The sequence below is a fragment of the Oreochromis aureus genome, linkage group 16, assembly GCF_013358895.1.
Source record: "Oreochromis aureus strain Israel breed Guangdong linkage group 16, ZZ_aureus, whole genome shotgun sequence".
Taxonomy (NCBI): domain Eukaryota; kingdom Metazoa; phylum Chordata; class Actinopteri; order Cichliformes; family Cichlidae; genus Oreochromis; species Oreochromis aureus.
This window is the reverse complement of record NC_052957.1, coordinates 30,768,698-30,796,167: the sequence shown is the minus strand read 5'-3', so window position 1 is coordinate 30,796,167 and position 27,470 is coordinate 30,768,698. Positions and strand designations below refer to the sequence as shown.

At 40.7% G+C, this 27,470-nt stretch overlaps 1 protein-coding gene across 2 annotated transcripts in view; it reads left to right on the top strand.

Moving 5' to 3' along the window:
* The window catches only part of LOC116324645 (amine oxidase [flavin-containing]-like), a 90,353-nt gene that overhangs the window by 49,106 nt on the left and 13,777 nt on the right, over positions 1-27,470 (top strand). The window contains exons 1-7 of one of the 2 annotated variants that reach the window (XM_039599834.1): positions 1,119-1,239; positions 10,959-11,053; positions 11,324-11,461; positions 20,188-20,292; positions 20,413-20,504; positions 21,633-21,774; positions 24,329-24,478. In XM_039599834.1, the coding sequence (XP_039455768.1) occupies positions 1,185-1,239; positions 10,959-11,053; positions 11,324-11,461; positions 20,188-20,292; positions 20,413-20,504; positions 21,633-21,774; positions 24,329-24,478 (777 nt within the window). In that variant the 5' untranslated portion in view covers positions 1,119-1,184. Of the gene's footprint in view, positions 1-1,118; positions 1,240-10,958; positions 11,054-11,323; positions 11,462-20,187; positions 20,293-20,412; positions 20,505-21,632; positions 21,775-24,328; positions 24,479-27,470 lie in introns of those variants that run through there. The other variant, XM_039599835.1, reaches the window with a different exon arrangement.

Genomic DNA, 27,470 nt, shown 5'->3' with positions numbered 1-27,470 from the left:
CCCTCAACCAGAGGATCACCACAACATAACCTAATAGACCTACACCTTAGTTCACAGATTAACTTTGTCTAGGGTGTATTTCTGGGATTTCACACAACCCAGGATTCAAATCATGAATACATAATGGGCTTGGATTTACAACATTATGAATGAAATGTGCTCTATTTGAAGCAGCAGGTCTCCTCCCTTTCGACGGGTTATGTGTGAGACTTTAAATCATCAAACTGTAAATTATAAATTTTAAATTGTTATTGATCCCTTTACCCCGAGTCCTAAAGTGTATATTTATTTTCTTACTCTACTATATTTATTGTTCGCTTATTTGCACTACTGTAACTGGACCCTCCTTGTCTTGTCTCTATATACTGGACTGTATGTAGCGGAGATGACAATAAAGTTTACTTTGACTTCAGCAGAGCCGCAGGCGCACCGAGGGCTCTCGCGCTCAGTTTTCGTGTATAGAATTTCGAAAAAACATCGGTGCAAATTATAAGTCTGTATCATAATGTCCGGTGTTTTCGTGTTTGTTGTTTTGTTTTTATTCTGTTTTGTTTTGCGAGTTGGTTATTAGATGCTGCTCCAGCCAGCCAGAGAATCCCCTGCCGCCCGCCCTCTCCTCCCTGTGCCGCAAGCAGCAGGCGCACCGCATGAACGGAGGGCGCCCTTACTCCCAGCAAATGGGCGATAGAAAACCGATCGGTGCCTATGACATTCCCAATATGCGCTGGCTGCCACCGGGGCAGCATGACATGAGCATTTTTTTTTTTTTTTTTTTTGCCGATGCCCGTGATGCCCCCCATCACGATGCCGCCCGGCAACCGCCCGTGTCGCCCGTATCTAAAACCGCTACTGATTATAAATGAATTATTATTATACGTTGATGAATGAACTATATATTTTTGTGTATTTACATTTCGTAGTAAAATCTGAGTCAATAGTAAGTTAATTATTATTAGTAGTATTATCATTATTATTATTATTATCATTATTATTATCGTTCCATAAAATGTTTTCCCTAATAGTCCTCCATACCCACAGGGCAGCGCTTTACTGTGGGTAGGCGGAGCCTGCAGGGAGTGGGCCTGCCCGGCGCTTTTTAATCCAGATGCTCTCCGCCGTGCACCCTGCGTTCAGCAACGAGCTGACACAACCAAGAGGTGAAAGAAGACACACCACCCAGCAACATGACTGCACCCAGCAACACCTACGATGTTATAGTGGTCGGTGCGGGCATATCAGGTAGGCTCCACCTCAGAAAACTTTAGTTTTGTGTTCCGGCCCCGCGGACGAGCTGAGCAAATAAACTGATTAAAGCCACAGCTCCGAGCAGAGCTGGTAGCGGTCAGATGCGCTTTGTGGAAGGTAACTACACGACTGTGGCCGTGTGCGAGTGTAAGAAGCTGTATCCACAGGTGACTGCGTGCAGAGCTGAGAGTGATGGAGAGTTTTGTTTATTCGTAGTGTTTTTCTTCTTCTTCCGTGAGGCTGCCTCCCCTCACCTCCAGCTCTTTCACCTCTGTATCACCGCAGCATCAACAGAGTTGATGTAACAGCTAATCAACCAGCGCATACTTTGTGTTACATAAGAGGACGTGTATGAAGGGCCTGGAGTGACAAAACGAATTAATTAAATACGCCATTAAATAATTAATTAAATGTGTCATTAATGAATTAAAATTAACTTAAAATTAATTATTAAAATATTTAACTAAATATTTAAATAATGAATTAAATGCCCATTCATTTCATTTAAAACATTTCATAAATTATTTATTTATTAATTTCAAATTGTATTTAATTATTGACACATTTAATAAATTATTTAATGATGTATTATTTAATTCATTTTGGCAGTTCTGACTCTGCGGCTGTCTTCATGAATTAATTTTATCTTTCAGCCTCACCCATCAAACTCAGTGGGCTGTTAGCACTGTTCAAATAAAAACCATTGCTTTGGCCTGGTGGCTTTTCTTTTTAGTGGGTGTTTCTCCAACCGGCATGTGGAAACTAACTGATCTGTACTTTGAAATACCCTGTTTGTGTCTCACCAAATACACTTTCAATATTTTTTTAGCTGAGAATGTAGTGGTTTAATCTTTAGATTGGTTTGTCGAGATAGAGCCTATTTGCAAAAGTGCTCCAATGATTTCGGAGATGTCTGCCCAGCCCAGTCTCACGGCAAAGTGTCTGATACACCCACTGGCCTTGCAAGCACTCGAGCTGTTATACCGCCAGCAAAGCTCAGGTCCCACTACACAACTATCACAACCCCCGCTGATTGTACACCGACTTGATTTACTGATCTATCGGGTCTTTATTTCCTGATGTTCGTATGTGTCATGCTTGTTTCAGTTGCCAATTCTGATATAACTATTATAACTAACATTAAAAACATGTTTAAGTGGAAATGGAAATGAAAAGAATGTGGACCTGACCTTTTGTACATGGAATGTTAAAGGTGTAAATGAACCTGTTAAGAGAGGCAAAGTGTTATCACACTTGAAATCTCTTAAAGCGGATATTATCTTTTTACAAGAAACTCATCTGAAAAATGCTGCTCATAATAAACTTAGGTGTAGATGGATTAATCAGGTGTATTACTCAACATTTTCTGCTAAAACTAGAGGGGTAGCTATATTAATTAAGAAAGGTACTCCGCTCAGGCATACCTCCACTATAGCTGATAAGAATGGTAGATATGTATTAGTGACCGGGGAGCTGCACGCCATTCCGATTATTCTACTGAACATTTATGGACCTAACCATGATGACCCAGAGTTTTATAGAAAGGTTTTCAGTTTAATTCCGGATATGCCGAATGGTAATTTAATAATTGGTGGCGATTTTAACTTAGTGTTAGACCCATACTTAGATAAATCCCTCTCTAAAAAAACCACATTGTGTAAAGGTAGCAACTTTATTAAAACATATATGAACAATATGAATATTTGTGATGTGTGGAGAACTTTAAATCTGTTAGGATGCCTGGGTCGTTGACCCAGAGGTTTTTGAGTTTATTATATGATTTATCATTTCTGGGTTTCTTTGAGTTCTGTCTTTTGGTTTATGTCTTGGTGTGATCCTTAGTTGCTGTCTCCCCTGTCTGCTGTATCCCCACGTCCAGTCAGTGTCTGTGTCTGTCCTGGTCCCACGTCTCTGTTCCCTCTGGTGTAGTGCCTGCATGTGAGTCTGTGTCTTTTGTTCGGTCTGTGTTATGTGCTTCCTGTTTTACTTTGATGGTCTCTGTCTTATCTCAGTGTGTTCAGTTTACGTTTCCTTGTCTCGTCAGTTCTGATTTGCCCCAGCTGTGTTTCCCTCCTGTTACTCATTCCCTGATTGCTCCCTCTATGTATTTAAGCCCTGTGTTTCTCTATGTCCGTGTCGCAATCTACTTATTGCCTTCCAGCATTAAAGCTGAGTTTTGAAATACACTTTTGCCTCCGAGCGTCTGCACTTTGGGTTCTCCTTACCATCACTCCTGCCTGCACACAGCCCTCACATGACAAAATCCATCAGGTAGAGAGTATTCTTTCCACTCTTCTGCACACAACGTTTATTCAAGGATTGACTATTTTTTGGTAGATGGAAAAATGCTCTCCCTTGTTCGCAACGTAACCTATCACAATATTATTATCTCTGATCATTGCCCTGTCACCTGCTCCTTCGCACTTAACAACTTCACTAAAGCATATAGGAATTGGAGATTTAACCCACAACTACTGAGCGATTTAAAATTTCAACAGTATATAAATTCTCAGATCTCTTTATTTTTTGATATAAACGATAATGCCGAAACCTCACCTGACATATTATGGGAAACGTTTAAAGCCTATATTAGGGGGTCCATAATATCATATCAGGCCTCACGGTATAAAAATAATAAATTAGAACAGTTAAAATTAGAAAAAATGATCCACGATTTGGACGCCAATAATGCAAGGGCTCCTTCTTTAGATAAGTACAACACTATCTGTGTATTAAAATATAAACTAAATCAAATACTAACCAGCAACATTAATAGAGCGTTCACCTTTGTAAGACAGAAGTACTTCGAATTTGGGGACAAGCCACATGAGTTGTTAGCTAGACAGCTAAAGAAGTTAGAAAATGACAGAATGATTCACAAAATTAGATCATGCAATGGAAACCTGGTTACATCACATAAAGACATTAATGATAACTTTAGACAGTTTTATGAATCTCTCTATACTTCTCATTCCACTGCAGGGCCTAAAGATCTTCAGGACTTTTTAGATAAGTGTGACCTCCCTATGTTAGATCAGGTGGATCGCAAGATTTTGAATGCCAAGATTACAACTGAAGAAATTATCAAATCTATTGGTTTATTAAAAAATGGTAAGAGTCCAGGGCCAGCTGGGTTAGGGAATGAATTTTATAAACAGTTCAAGACTAAACTTGTTCCATATCTATTTAAACTGTACAATCATGTATACAAAGTGGGCACTCTACCACCAACATTGAATGAAGCAATTATTACAGTACTCCCAAAAGGTAAAGACTTGGAGGAAGTGGGATCATATAGACCTATTTCTTTATTAAATTCGGATCAAAAAATCCTGGCTAAAATACTAGCGAGTAGACTCAGTATGGTAATAGATAAACTGGTACACTCAGATCAAACAGGCTTCATACCAGATAGGAGTTCCTTTAATAATTTTAGGCGTCTATTTAATATAATTTACTCCTCCAAGGTGCAACAGGATCTACTTGTACTTAGCTTAGTTGCCAAAAAGGCATTTGATCATGTGGAGTGGCCCTATCTCTTTGCTGTCTTAGAGAAATTTCAACTGGGACAAGATTTTATTTCCTGGATAAAATCCATACAAGAATCCCACAGCCAGAATCCTCACAAACCAAACATTATCCACTCAGTTTAAGCTCAGCAGAGGGACACGACAGGGATGTGTTCTCAGTCCATTATTGTTCGCTCTGGCTCTGGAACCCCTGGCACAGACAATTCGTACTCACCCTGATATACATGGTTATGACACACAGGGCTCGCAAAATTTCAAAATCTCTGGTAGCCCTTCGGGCAGGCACTCTTCAGTTTGTGGTAGCCCAAAATAAATTTAAGTAGCCCGAATAAAAAAGAGAGCAATTTTTTAATGTTTTGTTTCCTTTACAATATTATACATTAAAGTATAATGTAACGGAAACAAAAATTAATCAGAAAATTGTTAAAATACAAATCACAACAACTGTATAAAAATTACAATCATCAACTCAAACACTTGTTTCTAATTGAACAGAAATTTCTATGAACTTGCAAGAACTGTGTAGAACACGAATCAGTCTGTGTGAGATCCTGAATCTGAAATTTCCATTGAAGTCAAGGGTAAGGGGTAAGTGGAACCAAGATCTAGGCCATTTGCTTTTTGAAGTTTGCAAAGACTGCTAAATTTTGACAATGGTAGTTCACTCTTTGCAACATAGTATGCTTTTGAAAGAAGATTTTCAGGACTTGTTCTTGTGCTTGGTTTATTTTTAGTATGTTTTTTGCAATTGCTGCTTGTTCTGGGAAAGATATTGCAGACTGGGCAATAATGCATTTCTTGCATTTCTCATGGGTTCTGATGGGGTCTTTCTTAAAATTACTGGTCCCAGTAACAAAGGCGCTTGGCGACTCAGATATCGAGGGAAACTCACGACACACCTGGCAGAACATTATGTTATTTAGCTCGTCATATTCCAGCCACATAAATTCTTTTGTCCATGAAACCAAACAAGCTGAGCTTTCTTTTTCCCTCATAGTCTGATTTGTCATAACTTTTCCGTTTTGTGGTAGGCTTTTCATTGGCTGCCCCTTCTTCACCCTGACCTGTCTTATTTGGCTCAGCAGAACTAAAATACCGGCGTAAATCCTGCTGCTTTTACACACGTACTTACATAACGGTCAGCGATTCTCTGCGCAATCAACCTCTCACATGTTTAAGCTTGCTGTGGGAGATTTCACTGGTCACGTTTGAATAGTAAGCTAATGAGTGATAAGATGATGTCAGAGGAATTGGTGCGCAATTAATCGTCACTCACCAATCAGCGCTGCCGCTCTCTACACACCGTTCACGTGATCGCAAAGTGAAAGCAAAAAACAAGCACAAATTCAAACGCGATTTCAATGTGTCACATATTGACAGAGGCTCATCCATGCCAATGACATAATTACTCAGCTACATTTGCGAAAGAAAATGCAAAAGCATTGACACATATTTTTCCTTCCTATGATAGCCCGATGGGCAGGGCTGAGATAGATTTTGGTAGCCCGACTGGAAAAATTTTGCGAGCCCTGACACAGTATATACTTCTAATACTATATCGCTCTATGCTGATGACATTTTACTATACATAACAAAACCCCAAACTTCCATCCCAGCAATCCTCTCCGTTATTGACAAATTTGGCACCTTTGCTGGTTACAAGATCAACTGGGGAAAAAGTGAAGGACTGCCCATCAAATTGGAAAGCAATGAGTGGCTTGCATCTCTTCCATTTAAAATAACTTATGAAGAAATTACATATCTGGGCATCACAATAACAAGAAAATATAGTTCCTTAGTGAAAGAAAACTTTCTCCCTCTACTGGAGAAGTTAAAAAACAACAGTTTTGGAGGACACTCCCTATCTCATTGATAGGAAGAGTGAACTCAATAAGAATGGTATTTCTCCCGCAATATCTGTATTTGGTCCAAAATATCCCAATTTTCCTGCCCAAATCTTTCTTCAAAAAGCTGGATACCATTATTATGCCGTTTATATGGAACTACAAAACACATAGAATAAAAAAATAACATCTATGTAAACATGGATCCCTTGGTGGACTTGCACTACCTAACTTTATGCATTACTATTGGGCATCAAATTTAAGAATAATTTCCCTTCTACTGGATGATACAGCGTTACTCCCCCATGGTTTGCAGATGGAGCAGGAGGACTGCCTTCCTTACTGTGCTGGTGGAATATTACTTTCTCCTACTCCCTTGACAAATACATACTATAACCCAGTGATCCATACCACTTTGCGAATTTGGAAACAAATAGTTAAACATTTTAAACTGAAACCATTATCAATGAGTATGCCTGTTACAGCTAACCCCTCTTTCCTTCCATCATGTGCAGACAGTGCTTTCAACGTGTGGCAGGAACTGGGAATTCGTAAATTAAAAGACTTATATTCAAATGACACCTTCATGTCATTTCAACAATTAATAGATAGATTTGGACTACCGCGCAGCCATTTTTTTAGATATCTTCAACTACGAAATTATATCTGCACACATCTGCCGCAGTTTGAAAGCATGTCGTCTGACACCTTGGATAGATGCCTTAGTGATAGCCAGGGGTCCGAACAGAGAATTTCATTATTCTATAACTCAGTACAGGAGATGAGTGTACCTTCAACTCACTCAATTAAAGAGGAGTGGGAAAAGGAATTTGGGATTTCCCTACCGGAAGATTTTTGGCAGGAGGTGCTACGCAATATAAATACGCTTTTTATTAATTCCCGTCACTGTTTAATTCAGTATAAAATTGTACATAGGTTACATTATTCAAGGGAAAGACTTCACAAAATGTACCCAGACTGCTCTCCTCTCTGTGAAAAATGTATGACACATTATGGAAATCTGTTACATAGTTTTGCACTTTGTCCAAGGCTTCAGGGTTTTTGGTGTGACATTTTTACTTACCTGTCTAATATTCTTAAAAACAAGATTGAGCCAAATCCAACAGTAATTATCTTTGGGATCTCCAAAGAAACACAAAGTTTACAACATTCTCAAAAAAGGTTTATATCATATGCTTTGATTATCGCAAAGAAATTGATCCTGCAGCTTTGGAAAGGCAAAGAGGTTCCTGTGTTAAAGATGTGGCTTGCAGAACTTACAAATACTCTTCACCTTGAAAAAATAAGATATACCATGAATGGCAATGTGAAAGATTTTGAACTAATTTGGCGTCCTTTACTTGCGTATCTTGGGAAAATATAAATTTTTGGCAGTCAGGGGATTGGGGCCCACAGAGGGTTTGTTTGTTTGTTTGTTTGTTTTACTTATTTGTTTGTTTTGTCTTGTTTTGTTTAGAGAAAAAAGGAGGCATAAGTTCTACTAATTTGTAACAACTGCGATACTTGCTTCTAATAAAAGATATATTTACAATACGAAATGCAGGCAATCCACTCCAGCCCTTTGCCAGGGGCCTGTCTAATCCAGTGCATCCAGTAGTCTCCGAAGTTAAATCCAGAGCCTGTACAGGTCAGTCTGTGGGATTCATGACAAAAAAGTATTATCATAAATTTAAAAAACATAAGAGCATCGGCAAAAAGTTTCACCTGCCCAGCAGACAGTTAAAAGTAGCAGTGCTGTCCAATAGTCCATCTTGTATAACTGTTTCTACCCACTATTCTGTCATATTGTAAGCAGTCAGACAAATAAATGTAGAAGACAATGAAAAAAAAAAAACATGTTTAAGGAGGTGAGAGACCAAATAAAACCGATTAACATCTGATCTTTGTGTTTTTTGTTCAATAATCAGTGTGACCTGTGTATACATGCATAAACTTTATTAAAAGAGACAACATTGGTGTTTCCATCATGTAGTAACTGTTAGGTTTAACTGTACTGCTTGTTAGACACTATGAAACACACACTTCAAAATGTTCGACTAATATTTTCATTGTGAATATTAATCATGAGGCCAAACAGGCAGTCCAGCTGCTGCCTTGGAGTCCTGTAAACCACAGAGCGAGGTCAGCATATCCAGGATATCTTCAGCTCTCTAAGTTAACCCAGAGTTTCCCAGGTCGGTCACATGAAAGTGTCAGCAGCATCAACCTAATCTAACAGTCATCTACGAATCTAAATCACGGGTGATATCAATATTCTTTTACAGAAAATCATCCTTATTACTGCCAACTATTCCAGAGACGTGAAAATCTACAGTACATAAAAATATAGCTGTCTAACACAACACTGTTGTAAAAGAGATGAAAGCTTCTGTTTGTCGCAGATCAAAGTGGAATGAATGTGATTTGTTGAACTGGGTTTTCTTGCTGCATGTTCTGTTATCTGCATTTCCATCAGCGTAACAGCAGATTAGAATCAAGTATAATAAAATTTATAGGTTGACACGCCTCTACAATGTTGCATGGAAATCAGGGGTGGTACCTCTGGATTGGCAGACCGGGGTGGTGGTTCCCATCTTTAAGATAGAGGACCGGAGGGTGTGTTCAAACTATAGGGGGATCACACTCCTCAGCCTCTCTGGAAAAGTGTATGCCAGGGTGCTAGAAAGGAGTGTCCGTCCGTTAGTTGAACCTTGGATACAGGAGGAACAATGCGATTTTTCATCCTGGTCGTGGAACACTGGACCAGCTCTTTATCCTCTCAAGCATACTTGAGGGTCCATGGGAGTTTGCACAACCAGTCTACATGTGTTTTGTGAATTTGGAGAAGGCATTCGCCCTTGTCCCTCGGAGTGTCCTGTGGGGGGTGCTCTGGGAGTATGGGTTGTTTGGCCCGTTGCTATGGCCCATTCAGTCCTTACACAACTGTTGCAAGAGCTTGGTCCGCATAACTGGCAATAAGTCGGACTTGTTCCTAGTTAGTGATGGGCCTGTCAGGGCTGCCCTTTGTCATCGATTCTGTTCATAATTTTTATGGACAGAATTTCTAGGCGTAGCCAAGTGGTGGAAGGCTTTCACTTGGGTGGTCTCAGAATCTCATCTCTGCTTTTCACAGATGATGTGGTTCTGTTGGCTTCATCAGGTGATGGTCTCCAGGTCACACTAGAATGGTTTGCAGCCGAATGTGAAGCGGTGGGAATGAGAATCAGCACCTCCAAATCTGAGGCCATGGTTATCAGCCGGAAAAGGGTGGAGTGCACACTCTGGGTCAAGGACGAGTTCCTGTCCCCAGTGGAGGAGTTTAAGTATCTCGGGATCTTGTTTACGAGTGACGGGAGAAGGGAGAGGGAGATCGACAGACGGATTGGTGTTGCTACTGGAGTGATGCGGATGCTGCACCGGTCTGTTGTGGTGAAGAGAGAGCTGAGTGTAAAAGCGAAGGTCTCAATTTACCAATCAATCTACATCCCTACCCTCACCTATGCTCACGAGCTGTGGATAGTTCCCCCAGACAAGCTGGAGGAAGTGGCTGGGGAGGGGGAGGTCTGAGCTTCTCTGCTTAGGCTGCTGCGACTCTGCCCCGGATAAGTGGAGGAAGATGGATGGATGGATGTTTTAAAATTAAATTAATGGGCATTTAATTGATCATTTAAATATGTAATTAATTAATTAATTCCAATTTTAATCAATTATTGACACATTTAATTATTAATTATTATTTATTAATTATTTAATGGTGTATTTAATTAATTCATTTTGTCACTCCTGGCCCTCCATACTCCATATGCCAGAGGTTAGTGTATGAAAAGCTGTTTTTCTTCTGTGGTTGGTGAGCCAGTGAGTACTCAGTGCTTTTCTTGTTAGCTCTTCCTCCCCACATGATCACCTGGTTGGCTGGTTTACGATTTGTTGAGACCCCCCCCCTCCATTTTTTCCCAGAGCTCTCTCGGGTCATTTGAAAAGCCTACCAAAACACTAATCTCTGTTAATGTACAACAGAAAACAATTCAAGTGGGAATACCTGTTAATGGTATAACAGTGCCCTAACTAGCAGAGAAACCAGATTTACTTTAAAAATAAACAAAGAAGTTCAAATCTATATGTTTCTTATCAGATTTTCCAAACGATGCTCTTGATCTGGTTTTAAACAATGTTTCTTTTAAGAAAGGGATTTTTGGAAGCCTTTTCTGTCATTAATTTTAAAAGACTTCTAAAATCCCTGTGTGCCTTTTGCTATTGCCATTTTTTACAAGTACAGAAAGGACATATATTGCTTGAATCCTTATGTTTAAGTCCTGTTGGTGTCTCTGTCTTTCTGCAGGTTTGAGTGCTGCAAAGCTGTTGAAAGCCAGTGGGCTCGATCCTGTAGTGTTGGAAGCCAGGGACCGGGTTGGTGGTCGTACCTTCACTGTGCAGGTAAGGCAAAGAGTGCCAATACTACTGTAGGAGCGGCTCATATAAGAGACAATCAGTAACAGTAATAAAAATAATTTACAGCCTTTTCAATTTTACAACATAGATAGTGTGTCGATTGCTTTGAATGGGCATACAAAAAAATTTTTACATTTATATTCAAGTCATTTATGAGCGCAGAAGTACAAGCATAGATCATTTAGACTTTTCAGAAATGTCTGTGTCATTTCTTTCTTTTTTGTCATGATCTAATTGCGAGTATGTGTCTTTTAGAATAAGGAGGCAAAGTGGGTTGATCTAGGTGGTGCATACATTGGACCGACACAGAACCGCATCCTCCGTCTGGCCAAAGAGTACGGCATAAAGACCTACAAAGTCAACGAGCAGGAGAACTTGGTGCATTATGTTAATGTGAGTGTCTTTTTTATTTTTTGATTGCAGATAATTTTCTACTCCAAGCTTTCGTGGTTTATGTCATGTCTGTTTAGTCAGTGACAGATCATGACATGTTCCAGATGTATTCTTCACATTAAGTGATGGAGTAAATGGAGTAAATGATGACAGTGTTCAAAAGATGATGCACCATATCCTGAGTCTGACCCATTATCCAATAAAAAGGAAATCCAAGTCTCTGCTACTTTTCTGGCATCACTCTGTAGGCATGGCAACAAAGATCTTTATCAACATTTTTCAATTTCCACTTGCCGCTGGCACTTTTGCTTATATTTACTGATCAAGGTTGCAGCTGTAATAGATTGCGTGAGCTAACAGAGCTAGCCTCTTTGCCGTCAGCAGTAGAGTTTGAAGCATTTGTTGGGAATCTTTTTATTTGCACTAACAACAAACTAATAAGTTGTTATCATCATTGTTAACTTTAGTTCACTTGACTGTAAACTGTAAATTAGCCACTCCCCACACATGGTTGTACAGAAACATATATAATAATATATGTAATATAATATATATAATATATATATATAATAATCAAAAGGTTCGTGGTTTGATCCATAGCTGCTCCAGTCTGCATGGCAATGCACCCGTGCTCCAGATGCATTCATTGGAGTGTGAATGTCAGATAGAAAGAACTTAATGTAGATGTAGGAAAAAAGTGAATATGTGTGTGAATGGGTGAATTAGACATGCTAAAGCGCTTTGAGTGTTCAAGTAGAATAGAAATGTGCTGTATAAGAACCACTCCATTTACCATATACCAAATCTTGCAGCGCTCACAAGGTCCCGCTGCTCAACAAGGCACATTTGCAAACCCCTCTTAAGTTTGCCAGTGAACACCTAAAAAACTTGGAGAAGCCTTTGGAGAAAGTGATATGGTCAGATGAAAACAAAATTGAGTTCTTTGACAACAACTCAACCCGCTGTGTTTGGAGGAGGAGAAGTGATGAGTATGACCTACAGAACACAATCCCCACAGTCAAGCACAGAGGTGGTGCTTTGGGCTGTTTTTCTGCTGCGGGTACAGGATGACTTCACCGTATAGAGGGGCCAATGGATTGGACCATGTGCCATAAAATCTTATTCCCTCAGCCAAAACACTGAAGATGTGAATGAGTCTTCCAGCATGACAATGACCCAAAATATACCACCAAAGAAACATAGGAGCGGCTAAAGAAGATGCATATTAAGTTCATTTTGCAGCTTAGCCACTCTGAAGACCTCAGTCCTGTAGAAAATCTGCTGTGGGCGGCTTTAAAACCTAAAGCGTTTAGAGATTTTCTATAAAGAGGAGTGGGTCAAAATCCCCCCTGAGATGTGTGCAAACCTAATGACCAACTACAAGAAATATATTACCAAAGCTCACACTGAGCTCGGGTTTTTATTTGATTTGATTTTTTGGTTTTTGTGGACAGTGGTTTGGAGATGATGATGGGAAAAAATGAAATATCTGGAAATACTGGAAATGCCATCACCATCACCCTTCACAGAGTGCTGAGCCATCTGGCTAACAGGAAGAGCTACGTGAGGATGCCCTTCATGGACTACAGCTCAGCATTCAACTCTATAATCCCAGACATCCTTATCACCAAACTGGACCACCTGCAGACGCCCCCTGCCACCTGTTCTTAGGTTAAAGCTCGGTAAACACCCTGGTAAAGAAGGCCCAACAGCGGCTGCACTTCTCCATGTCCTGAGGAAGAAAAACCTGGACTAGAAGCTATCCAAATGAAGGATTCTCAAGCCAGAACTTACTAAACAGAAAAAAACAACCTTTATTAAGGTGAAGTATGGGAAGTCTGTCTGAAATCCGGAAAGAGAATAGTCAGAATCTGAAGTTTTCAAAAAACACTCGATGCATCAAACACTGGAGGATAGCAATGATGAAAGTTTTGAACAGATCTTAGAATGCTATAATAATCACAGTGACAAGCAAACTAAAAACTCGAAAACTCTGGAAACCATCAAATAAGGTAAAACTGTTGCATTTTATGTTGGCCACTCGCATAATGAATACCCTGCAAGATAGAAACTTATTTTATTCGAGAAATCTTTAGACTGACTTCAGAGGTGGTGTTTAGATATCATTTGATATCTTATATCCGTGAACTGTTCCCTGCATCAGCAGTTCACAGCAATCACTCTTTATTACCTATATTTTTATCACGTGTGTGTGTGTGTGTTAGTGTTTTACTACATTGGTAAAATTGTAAAATTGCTATGGGTAAATCATGAACACCTTAACTGAGGCAGGTGAGGCCTGCAGTTCTTAAGATGTTGTTCTGGGTGCTTTTGTGACCTCCTGGACTCTTGGAGTAATTTTAGTAGCCCGGCCACTCCTGGGAAGTTTTTTCCATTTGTGAATAATAGCTCTCCACTTGGTTCAGTCTTAGAAATGGTTCTGTTTTTAAGTTTCTTTAGATCATGGCATGACATGTTGCTTAGCTTACTTCACTTTGTCAGACAGGTTATATTTAAGTGATTTCTGGATTCAGCAGTTATCAGACCTGAGTGTCGCTAGTTGAAACTGAACTTTCCAAAGTTCAGCTTTCCAAAAAATGTGGTTGATCACAGTAAATTCACAATTTAACAAGGGAGGGCAACTACTTTTTTAAATAAAACATAGCTTTTTTCTCTCTTAATAAATTAGTTTATTAATGAATCTAATCATTTAATAATTTACTAAATTTTAAAACTAAATGTAGTTTAACAAATGAGAAATCAAGAAGAGCAAACATTTTTCCCAGTACTGTATATTATGTTAGGCAATAAAATAACTATTGATAATAGATGTTTGTTAAGAAGTCAGATAAGAGAGTACAATGTAATTTGGGTAAAAGGCTAAGGGCAGTGATTAACGATTTGTGTGATTCTGTGAACTGTTTATCTTTAGATGATTGTCATAAAATCCTCCTACTCTGCAGTATAGTCACCTTTGTCTTCAAGTAGTATTCGTTTGGTCCTCTGATTGAGGACACTTCCCCTCTGATTGAGGACACTTGCCCCTGCTTGCTCACGACAACAACAGTCGCCTCAAGGTGCTTTATGAAACAGATGTTGCCAAGCACTTGGCGAATTTATCCCCCATTTTATTTATACAGCAGGTAAATCACGACAACAGTGAGTGAGAATGTTTTTGATAATCTAATTACTGTAAATTTAAAATAAGGTGCATGGTTGTTCACACTCTTAATTCAATTCAATTCAATTCAATTTTATTTATATAGCGCCAAATCACAACAAAAGTCGCCTCAAAGGCGCTTTATATTGTATAATAGCACAATAACATACAGAGAAAAACCCAACAATCATAGGACCCCTATGAGCAAGCACTTTGGCGACAGTGGGAAGGAAAACTCCCTTTTAACAGGAAGAAACCTCCGGCAGAACCAGGCTCAGGGAGGGGCGGCCATCTGCAGCCACCGGTTGGGGTGAGAGAAGAAAGGCAGGATAAAAGACATGCTGTGGAAGAGGGACAGAGATTAATAACAAGTATGATTCAATGCAGAGAGGTCTATTAACACATAGTGAATGAGAAAGGTGACTGAAAAAGAAATACTCACCTATTGCAGCATAACTAAGGGAGGATTCAGGATCACCTGATCCAGCCCTAACCATATGCTTTAGCAAAAAGGAAAGTTTTAAGGCTAATCTTAAAAGTAGAGATAGTGTCTGTCTCCTGAATCAAAACTGGAAGCTGGCTCCATAGAAGAGGGGCTTGAAGGCTCTGCCTCCCATTCTACTTTAAAATACTCTAGGAACAACAAGTAAGCCTGCAGTGCGAGAGCGAAGAGATGACTTACCGCATTTGTAAGATTTTTAGAGCCGAGTGCAATAACCTGTTTTATCTGAATTTAGAAGTAGAAAATTTGAGGTTATGTAGGTCTTTATGTCTTTAAGACATTCCTGAAGTTTAACTAATTGGTGTGTGTTATCTGGCTTCATCTGGCTGGTCTAATTGTTGTAATAAAATGTTATGGTCGACAGTAATGAACGCTGCACTGAGGTCTAGCAGGACAAGCACAGAGATGAGTCCACTGTCAGAGGCCACAAGAAGATCATTTGTAACCTTCACTAAAGCTGTTTCTGTGCTGTGATCAGCTCTGAAACCTGACTGAAACTTTTCAAATAAGCCATTCCTCTGCAGATGATCTGTTAGCTGTTTGACAACTACTCTTTCAAGAATTTTTGCGATGAAAGGAAAGTTGGACATTGGCCTATAGTTAGCTAAGACAGCTGGGTCTAGAGATGTATTTTCAAGTAACAGTTTAACTACAGCCAGCTTGAAGGCCTGTGGTACATAACCGATTATTAGAGATAGGTTGATCATATTTAAGATTGAAGCATTAATTAATGGCAGGACTTCTTTGAGCAGTCTTGTCGGAATGGGGTTGATGGTTTGGAGGAAGTAATTACTGAAGTTAACTCAGAAAGATTGATTGAAGAAAAAGACTCTAAATGAATATCAATGGTACTGAAAGCTACATAATGTACATAATGTTACATCTGTGAGATGATTATGAGTAATTTTTTCCCTAATGGTTAAAATTTTATTTGTAAAGAAGTTCATGAAGTCATTACTAGTTAACGTTAAAGGAATGGTTGGCTCAACAGTGCTCTGACTTTTTGTCAGCCTGGCTACAGTGCTGAAGAGAAACCTGGGGTTGTAGGTAGTAAGATGTTCTAGCTTTACGGAGGGCTTTCTTATAAAGCAACAAACTATTTCTCCAGGCTGAATAATGATCTTCTAAATTTGTGAAACGCCATTTCCTCTTCAGCATACGAGTTATCTGCTTTTGGCTACATGTTGGGGAATTATACCAGGGAGTCAAATACTTCTGATTTGAGGCCTTATTTTTCACAGGAGCTACAGTATCCAGAGTCGTACGTAGTGAGGAGGTAAAATTATTAACAAGATAATCGACCTCTGTTGGAGTAGCGTTCAGGTAGCTGCTCTGGTCTGTGTTGGTACAGGGCATTGAAGATGGTAACAGTGGGTGGATTATATTCTTAAACTTAATTACAGCACTTTCAGAAAGACATCTACTGGGATAAAGTCTACTCCCCGCTGCTGTGTAATCAATTATTGTAAATTTAAATGTTAGCAGGAAATGATCAGACAGCAGAGGGTTTTCAGGAAATACTGTTAAATGTTCAGTTTCTATGCCATATGTTAAAACAAGATCTAGAGTGTGATTAAAGTGGTGGGTGGGTTCTTTTACATTTTGAGAGAAGCCAATTGAGTCTAATAACAGATTAAATGCCATGTTGAGGCTGTCATTTTTAGCATCTACATGAATGTTAAAATCACCCACAATAATAATTTTATCTGAGCTGAGCACTAAATCAGATAAAAAAGTCTGAGAAATCAGACAGACACTGTGTAAGGCCCAGGTGGACAATAGATGATTACAAATAAGACTGGTTTTTGAGTTTTGCAGCTAGGGTGGACAAGGTTAAGCATCAGGCTTTCAAATGGATTAAAAGTCTGTCTTGGTCTTTGGTTGACTAATAGGCTGGAGTGGAAACATGCTGCCACACCGCCCCCTCGGCCTGTGCTTTGAGGTTTCTGATAGTTAGAATGACTCGTGGGTGTTGATTCATCTAAAATAATCACCCTGCTCTAACCAGGTTTCTGCAGAGTAAATCATAAATTTGTTTATCAATTATTAAGTCGTGTACTAACAGAGACTTGGAAGAGAGAGACCTAACATTTAATAATCCACATTTCACTGTATTACTCTTTGGTGCAGATGTGGATACTGTATTGATCTTTCTTTGTGATTTTTTTTTTTATGTTTAAGTCGGGGGGTTTTTTGCTGGTTTTTAGTTTGTTTTTTGTCTGTTTGGGAGCTGAAACAGTCTCTAAGGGGATGGGGTTTTGGGGGGGATAAAAGGAGGAGAGAAGCTGCAGAGAGGCGTGTAAGACTGCAACTCTGCTTCCTGGTCCCATTTAAACCCCCCAAAATGGTCACAGCACAGCACAGAAGTCCATACAGTTCCGGGGGCCGACTCGGAGTTCGGTAGCACAGGAGCCAAGGGGAAAACAATTCAGGGGGCCAACCACGCGGAAGGCAGTGGCAGCGACACAGGTGAGGTAAGTCCAGAGGCCAACTGCACAGAAGGCAGCGGTGGCGACACAGTTCAGGGGGCCGCCCACGACGGTGATGATGTCTAGCCAGTGTGGCCTGTAAAGTGGCTGGCGATGTGAGGTGGCGAACATGGAAGAAGAGCCGGCCGTACTAGATGTGGATGAGCCGTCCGAACAGGTTGTGGACCAGACTGCGGCATGGCAGCTGCTGGACCAGACGAGGCAAGACTAGACAGTGATGGCCGCAGGTGGTGATGCTGCAGGTGGTGATGCTGCAGGCGAGGGTGTGGAAGCCACAGGTGGTGATGCTGCAGGCTGGATGGGTCCCTTGGACCCTCCAATGGAGACAGAAGAAGGCTGAAGCAGTCCCTCGGACACTCCAGCAGAGACAGAAGGCTGAACCAGAAGGTGCGGAGTCCTCTGGCAGACACGAAGGTGGCTGGAGCTGCGCAGGGTCTGCCCAGGCAGCAATAACAAGGTGCAGTCCTCAGTTGGCTTCTTAGCCTCCTGGGGTCCAGAATCAGCTGATGGCTGAAACCCAGCCTCTAGGGAGGCCCTAAAGAGAGTAACTGTCTCTAAAGCGGCCAGTTCTTGAGAAACACCTGAGGTTAGAATGAGACTTTCTCCCTGCTTAGAATGAACGGGTGAAGATGGTGGCAGAAAGGGTGGCTGAGCTGCAGACTAAATAGCAAACTGAGCAGGTGGCAACACAGGAGACTGAGCTAGTGGCAACACAGGAGACTAAACTAATGACTGAACTGATGGTTGAGCTGCAACTTGAGCAGGTAACTGAGCTGACTGAAGAGGGACCTGAGCTAATAACCAAAGTGATGATTGAGGTGAGAATGGAGCTGGACAGGGGAGTCGGTTCAGCCGGATGGCTCCCTGGCCTCAGTTGGGCGATGGGGGTATGTGGCGGAGCGTGGTCTGCGATGCCGCTGCAGGTGAGACTGACTCACCTGCACAGCATCTACAATCAGGCCTCGCTGGCTTAAAACCTGTGCTCTGCTTGTGTTGTTGATCTTGGTGGTGGAGCGGGAGAGCTGCAGACGTTGAATGTAGTTATAGCAACCGTGTGATTATTGTAAGAATAAATGATGCTGCGAAGCATGAAAATGCCTAACGTGTCTGCCGTGGTTGTTTACAGTTATCGGGAGTTTCCATGTGGTACCGAGGCAGGTTATTGGCCAGTAGTTGTATGGGACTGGTCCCTTCTGGGGGTCCTTGAGGATCAGGACCATCCGGCCTTCAGTTAGCCATTCTGGGTGTCTCTTGACAACTAGCAGCTGGTTCATTTGAGCTTCCAGACACTCATGGAGTGCAGTCAGCTTCTTTAGTTAGTAGGCATGAACCATTTCGGGGCCTGGTGCTGTCCAACTCTTCATACTAGAGACCCTTTCCTGTATATCTGCCACTGCAATGGTTACTGGACCCTGTTAAGGCAGGTTGCTGTGGTCTGCTGTCAGATCCACTAGCCACTGAGCATCGCTGTTATGGGTTGCGTCCTTCTCCCATATGCTCTTCCAGTATTTTTCCGTCTCCAGCCTTGGTGGTGCTGTTCTCATATTGTTCCCCTGCCATTGAAAGTACACCTTGGCTGGTTCTGTGGACAACAGCTGGTGTTATTCTCCTGCATTCAAACTCTCTGGTGTACCTCTTCAAGCAGCTGGCTGTGAGTCTTTGCTTGGCAGTTTCCAAGCCCTCAGGTATTGGACAACTTGCTGTAATTCTTAGGCACCTTCTTTGTCGCACTTTTCTGCAGCTCCGATAGTTGGCTAACCTCCCTCCGTGCTACCTTGATGCCTCCCGTCTCCTTCAATGCAGTAACAATGCAGTTACAGCTGCATTGTTGGACAATGAAATAAACAACTAAATAATTTTGATATTTGTTTTGTTTTGTCTTTTTCCTTTGGCTCTATTACAGTGGTATTACATTACAGCAGCTCTGTGAGGCTTAGGGCATTTCCAAAAAGACGTGCAGACAGTTTTTTCTCTTTCAAGGAAGTTTGTGTTTAATAGGGTTTGAAATAAATGTTCCTGTCAGGCTAACCTCTCAATACTCAATACTCAAGCTCTCAATAATCTCTCAAGCATATGACGCTAGAGAGATTATTTGAGGTTACGTCAACACACATAGATGAATGCCATTGTTATCCTCCACATAGCTAAGAGACCTTTGCTAGAAAGCAACAAAAATTAATCTCTAGTTACAATTGTGGTTTGGCAACACTTTAAACCCCTGACTGTCACCTCTGTGTTTGTATGTCTTTGTATGTGATTGAGAAATGCAGAAATAAACTAGACCAGGCATAAAAACTATGGCTTTGGATTATGGATACTCTTATCACATTTAATGATTCAGTATCTTTGATTCAGTTGTAAACATTGCACAAGCTATTACTCCACTTTCCCCACCACTCTTCAAACTGCTTTCACAGTCAGTTAGAGGTCGACTGAAACAAATCTTTAATGGCAAATGCTGAAATGTTGTTCTTTGAATGCTGCCATCATTAACCATTACTTATAAAAGCTGTGCTTATTTGATAATTGAAGAATATTGTTTTGATGACGATGGCCGCAATCATGTGTCCAACAGGGAAAGTCTTACCCATTCAAAGGTTCCTTGCCTCCCGTTTGGAACCCCATCACTTTGATGGACTTCAACAACCTCTTTAGAACAATGGATAAGATGGGCGAGGAGGTAAAGCAGTTCTCATTACTAATGAGTATTCATATTAATACACATTATAGTTTGGTTTACTGGACAGCTTGCACACCTGCTACATGCCTGACTCATGTTGAACATCGTCCTGCATTTCAGATTCCCAGAGAGGCTCCCTGGAGAGCTCCCCATGCTGAGGAGTGGGACAAGATGACCATGCAGGAACTCTTTGAAAAACTCTGCTGGACCAGGTAACATGTTCAAAATGTTTCCCCATTGTGCAGAGAATAGGTGTAGCTATTCATCCTGTTATCTCTAAACGTTTATATCCAGGGTAAAGTTTTATTGTTAACTCACATGACACAAGTGTTGAAGTTGGTCTCTAACAAAAGAAATGTCATTTTATTTTCTGATATCTCATATCAGTCAGTGAGGCTGGCTGGTGGAGTGCTAGGTTATGTTAGCAACCTCAGTTACTAAGGTTTCATGGGTGCAGCATTCTGCACAACAGACTTGGCATAAAATGCTAGAATCCCACACACTGAAGCTTGAAGTAAAATTAACGCTCTTTGGTTAATTTTGGTTAATTGGCTAATTCCAATAAAATGATCCAAAAGGCTCCAACACTACAGTCACAGTTAAGAGGTCCAGTTCAGTGACTCAAACTTGCAGAGGTGGAAATTGTTACAGCTACCTGTGTCAGCACTAATGAGAATAATAATCCCATTAGTGCATCCCTTCAAGAACTTTGAAAACTGATGCTGAAGGTAGTAGTTGTTTCATAGAGGTTTCTGGTGGAGAAGCTTCAGTATATGATGTGCTGTGAGTGAGAATGTTTTTGATAATCTAATTACGGTGTAAATTTAAAATATGCAGGAATCCCTGACATGGTGATTTATTTGTGCTTTGTTCACACTCTTAATTCAATTCAATTCAATTCAATTTTATTTATATAGCGCCAAATCACAACAAAAGTCGCCTCAAGGCACTTTATATTGTACAGTAGATCACACAATAATAGATACAGAGAAAAACCCAACAATCATATGACCCCCTATGAGCAAGCACTTTGGCGACAGTGGGAAGGAAAAACTCCCTTTTAACAGGAAGAGACCTCTGGCAGAACCAGGCTCAGGGAGGGGCGGCTATCTGCTGCGACCGGTTGGGGTGAAAGAAGGAAAACAGTATGAAAGACATGCTGTAGAAGAGAGACAGAGATTAATAACAGATATGATTCGATGCAGAGAGCTCTATTAACACATAGTGAGTGAGAAAATATTCTCACTCAATATTCTTTATATTCTTACAGAATATAAAGAATGTGATCGGGGTACATGCAGTATTTAAAGACTTCTTACCTTCCATGTAATCCCTCCCAGAACTGCTCGTCGCTTCGCCACACTGTTTGTCAACTTGATCGTGACCGCTGAACCCCACGAGGTGTCGGCTCTCTGGTTACTCTGGTACGTCAAACAGTGCGGAGGAATAATGAGGATCTGCTCCACCACCAATGGAGGACAGGTATGTCTGCACATACAGGGAGTGCAGAATTATTAGGCAAATGAGTATTTTGTCCACATCATCCTCTTCATGCATGTTGTCTTACTCCAAGCTGTATAGGCTCGAAAGCCTACTACCAATTAAGCATATTAGGTGATGTGTATCTCTGTAATGAGAAGGGGTGTGGTCTAATGACATCAACACCCTATATCAGGTGTGCATAATTATTAAGCAACTTCCTTTCCTTTGGCAAAATGGGTCAAAAGAAGGACTTGACAGGCTCAGAAAAGTCAAAAATAGTGAGATATCTTGCAGAGGGATGCAGCAGTCTTAAAATTGCAAAGCTTCTGAAGCGTGATCATCGAACAATCAAGCATTTCATTCAAAATAGTCAACAGGGTCGCAAGAAGTGTGTGGAAAACCAAGGCGCAAAATAACTGCCCATGAACTGAGAAAAGTCAAGCGTGCAGCTGCCAAGATGCCACTTGCCACCAGTTTGGCCATATTTCAAAGCTGCAACATCACTGGAGTGCCCAAAAGCACAAGGTGTGCAATACTCAGAGACATGGCCAAGGTAAGAAAGGCTGAAAGACGACCACCACTGAACAAGACACACAAGCTGAAACGTCCAGACTGGGCCAAGAAATATCTCAAGACTGATTTTTCTAAGGTTTTATGGACTGATGAAATGAGAGTGAGTCTTGATGGGCCCGTGGCTGGATTGGTAAAGGCAGAGAGCTCCAGTCCCACTCAGACGCCAGCAAGGTGGAGGTGGAGTACTGGTTTGGGCTGGTATCATCAAAGATGAGCTTGTGGGGCCTTTTCGGGTTGAGGATGGAGTCAAGCTCAACTCCCAGTCCTACTGCCAGTTTCTGGAAGACACCTTCTTCAAGCAGTGGTACAGGAAGATGTCTGCATCCTTCAAGAAAAACATGATTTTCATGCAGGACAATGCTCCATCACACGCGTCCAAGTACTCCACAGCGTGGCTGGCAAGAAAGGGTATAAAAGAAGAAAAACTAATGACATGGCCTCCTTGTTCACCTGAACTGAACCCCATTGAGAACCTGTGGTCCATCATCTAATGTGAGATTTACAAGGAGGGAAAACAGTACACCTCTCTGAACAGTGTCTGGGAGGCTGTGGTTGCTGCTGCACGCAATGTTGATGGTGAACAGATCAAAACACTGACAGAATCCATGGATGGCAGGCTTTTGAGTGTCCTTGCAAAGAAAGGTGGCTATATTGGTCACTGATTTGTTTTTGAATGTCAGAAATGTATATTTGTGAATGTGGAGATGTTATATTGGTTTCACTGGTAAAAATAAATAATTGAAATGGGTATATATTTGTTTTTGTTAAGTTGCCTAATAATTATGCACAGTAATAGTCACCTGCACACACAGATATCCCCTAAAATAGCTAAAACTAAAAACAAACTAAAAACTACTTCCAAAACATTCAGCTTTGATATTAATGAGTTTTTGGGTTCATTGAGAACATGGTTGTTGTTCAATAATAAAGTTATTCCTCAAAAATACAACTTGCCTAATAATTCTGCACTCCCTGTATATATCTGTCTGAACAAACAGAATACTCTCTCGGCATGCCAAGAAGTGGACTTGCGTTCTTTGCCTCTCACACAGATTCATTCAGTGATTCAAAGGAGCAGTGTGAATGTCAGAGGGAGATCCCTCACAGCCCAGTCTCCTAAGTCTGCCCTGAATAAGATGCTGTCCACACAAAAGATGTTTTCTTGGAATACTCAGGGCATCTTTTCTGCTGCCGTTCCTCAAGCTGAGGGGCCTTGTTGCCATAGCCACTCAGGCTTTGGTAAACAAATGACAAATAGTAGTGCAGTTGGCTCTGTGGCCCCTTCCTGTTTGCTTCACATTTAAAGCTTGCACACCTTGTGATTGGTGCATATATAGGGGTGTTTGAAGTATTTACACATAGTTATCTTAAACATATGGATATGCAGTTGGTATGCATTGCTTCCAGTGCAGCTCTCCTGCAAAACTGCAAAACTTGTCTTTAATCAAACAAGACAAGCACAGGCTCACCTCGTTTCACCACCCGGGACTGATTTAGGTTTAGCTCGTGCTTTCACAGCGACTGCTCGACAAATTCATCCAAATGCCACAGAGGAATGCACACAATGTGTTTCTGGTCAGGGATGAGAGAGATGTTGACACTAACCACATGGAAAAGGTCAGCACTGATTTAGTTTCGTATATCGGAGCTTTGACAGCCCAAACCTCTCTCCGCCTCCTCACTATCATCTTCATCATTCAACATTTGCTGGCCTGGCTTTATGAACGTGTTTCTTTTGAAATAAGATGCAGAAATTTGTAATGAAGGAAATGAAGGTGGACTGAGGATAACCGGTGCGTAACACCAGGATAAATCAGGGGATTTTATCGGCTTCATTCCAAAATGGGAGTTTATTAGCCTTCCTTAGGGGTACCCAGAGGGGGATCAGAGTCACTTCCACCCAATATAAATAGAAACCAGTGTTGCTGCATCTGCTCTCCCTGTTGGTGGTCACTGAACTCTGCTCTCTTTGTGTCTCAAGGAGAGGAAGTTTGTAGGGGGTTCGAATCAAGTGAGTCAGTGCATGGCGAGGGAGCTGGGAGACCGAGTGAAGCTGCAGTCTCCAGTCTACAGGATCGACCAGACCGGAGACGTGGTCGTGGTGGAGACCGTGGACAAGCAGACCTACAAGGTGAGTTGAGTATATCACCAGCATTTCCTTTGAAGCACTATTCTTTAAGGACACTTTTTATGTCTTTCCTTACATATTCTGCTATAGTCAGGAATATAATATCGAGCTGAAAGTGAGCATTTAAAGTCCATTCTAGTAAATATTTGAGGAGCTCGATTAATGTTTATTAATAGTATCTAGCACCAAATAATCTCATGGCACACCGCACGAAATGGTCAAAGGTGTTACAACAAGATGGAAAGAAACCCTTTTGAGCAGAACTTGGCCACAGTGAGGATAAAATAATGAGAGGAAAATGCAGGAAAGGCACTCAGAGCATCATGGAAGGTCCCTCAGCAGCATGGGCCTGTATCACAGAGAGGTGGTTCTTATACTTTACCCTAACCTTTTCCAATTTGTGCTACTTTGAACTTTGAACTGTGTCCCTGCATTTCAGAGGAAAATATCTAACTTAACTCACATTCATCTGTTTGACAGCTGCAAAGGGAGACATTTTTAGACAGTAAATAAATAAATATATGTGCAAAGCACAACAACTTATGCAGTTGGCAGATGTACGTACAATCCTGATTCTGAAGAAGTTGATGCTGTGTGAAAATGTAAAATAAAAATAATGCAATTATTTCCAATCTCATAAACGGAGCATAGAAAATGCGTCAAATATTTAAATTGATTTGAAGATGGATATTAGCTCATTTTGAATTTGATGACAGCAACTGGTCTCCAAAAAATTGATATGGGGCACTGAGGAGAGCAGGTGCTAAACCTTTGGGAGCAGGAAGTTGTCTCATTCATGTTTGATTGTATATGTCAACAGTTCTGTCTCTCTGTCATATGTCTTTTTTATCCATTTCATAATGCTCCAAATTAGTGAAAGGTCTGAACTGCAGCCAGGTCTGTTCAGCACCCCAACTCTTTTATTTCTGCTGAGGACTTTCTGTTGATTTCTCTGACCATAGAACAGTTTCCACTTTGCCTCAGTCTGTTTAAAATGAGCTTTGGCCCAGAGACGATGGCGATGTTTCACCATCATGTTCACATGATAGAGCTTTAACGTGTATTTGTGAACAGTAAAGTGTTCATAGACAGTATTTTCCAGAAGTGTTCCCGAGCCTTCCCAGTGATTTCATGAGAATCATGCCTGCTTTTAGTTCAGTGATGCAGCAGGGCCCAAAGATCATGGGCGTCCATTATTGATTGTCAGCCTTATCCTTTGCACACAGAAATTCCTCCAGATTCTTGGAATGTTTTGATGATATTATGTCATTTCAGTTTTATGTTGAGGAACATTATTCTGAAATTGCTCCACAAGTTGTAGACACTGTTTTTGGTTTGTTTTTTTGCAGAGGATCTCTGAGATGCTCTTTTTATAGCTGGTCATGTTACTAACCTGTTGCCACTCGCCCCTCTTCCAACTTTTTTGAGACATGTCACTGCCATCAAATTCAAAGTGAGCTTTTTGTTTCTGTAAATGGTAATAGTAATTTTCTAATATTTTTCTGCGTATGTGAATAAAAGATGGCTTTCTGAGATCGGCAAGTCACTGCATTCTGTTTTCATTTACAGTTTACACAGTGTCACAACTTTTCTGAAACTGGGTTTGTAGACACAATTGATTAGTTCAGTCCAGTGGTTCCCAACCTTCAAATGGCCACAGGACACAAATAGTCAGAATGACTTTGCTTATATGGATAAATCACCATTAAGAATCTAATAATATAATGAATAATGACGCTACTCTTATGTTTCAGTAGATTCTGAATGCAGGACTTTCATTTTAAAGTGCCTGGTACTGCAGCCATGTTTCAAATAACTGTTATAGTGTTTGTTTGATTTTTTTATGTATTAGGAAATGAAACAGATGCTATATTTATACACTAGATAATGTGAGATAATGCAGTCTTAATATGAAACATTCATGTATCTGTAAAACAGTAACTGCTTCACAGTGTTACTCACAAACTTCACTGGCCTGCTGCTCTTTGGCTGCCATCTACTGGCTGCTTGGAAACCTGCTGCCACATGTTCTTCATGCAAGGCAACAACTCCACAACAAGCAGTTTATATCATCAGGTTTTTATGGAGGACCACAAGAGCCACGCGCATCGAAATAAAAATTTCTGTGCTTTAATAATGAATTGTAGAATAAATTCTGCAATTGTAAATTCATTTTGAATTCCAATTTAATAAACTGCATTTCAAAATCCTTTTTCCACTTGCATTTCAAAAAACTTTTTCCAATTGCACTTTAATAAACTACATTTTAAAATCCTTTTTCAGTTGCAATTTAATAAACTGCAGTTCAAAATCCTTTTTCCACCTGCAATTTAATAAACTGCAGTTCAAAATCCTTTTCCACTTGCAATTTAATAAACTGCAGTTCAAAATCCTTTTCCACCTGCAATTTAATAAACTGCAGGTCAAAATCCTTTTTCCACTTGCAATTTAATAAACTGCAGTTCAAAATCCTTTTTCCACTTGCAATTTAATAAACTGCAGGTCAAAATCCTTTTTCCACTTGCAATTTAATAAACTGCAGTTCAAAATCCTTTTCCACTTGCAATTTAATAAACTGCAGGTCAAAATCCTTTTCCACCTGCAATTTAATAAACTGCAGTTGAAAATCCATTCCCTTTCCTGTTCGCTCCTGGATTAGCTGCTGGATTAGCTCTTCGATTAACAACTTGCTGGAGGCTATTCAAATTAGCCACACCGTGGGATGTAAGGAGCTCTCTGATTGGTTGGTCAGACACAGGCTGTCTGCCAGCCTGGATTTTTCTAGCTCATAGTTTCGCCCTGCTACGAAGCGTGTGTGCTTGTACAAAGGCCGTTCAGCGTCGGGATTTACACTCGGCTCAACACAATGAAGGGACCCTGCAGCGAAACGGAGAGCCAACCTCTGACTGAGTGCCCGTCTCACACAGTCTGACCACCTGTTGAAGGTAAGGTGCTAACGTGGCTAACGCTAGCATCACCGCACGTAGCCCCGTTA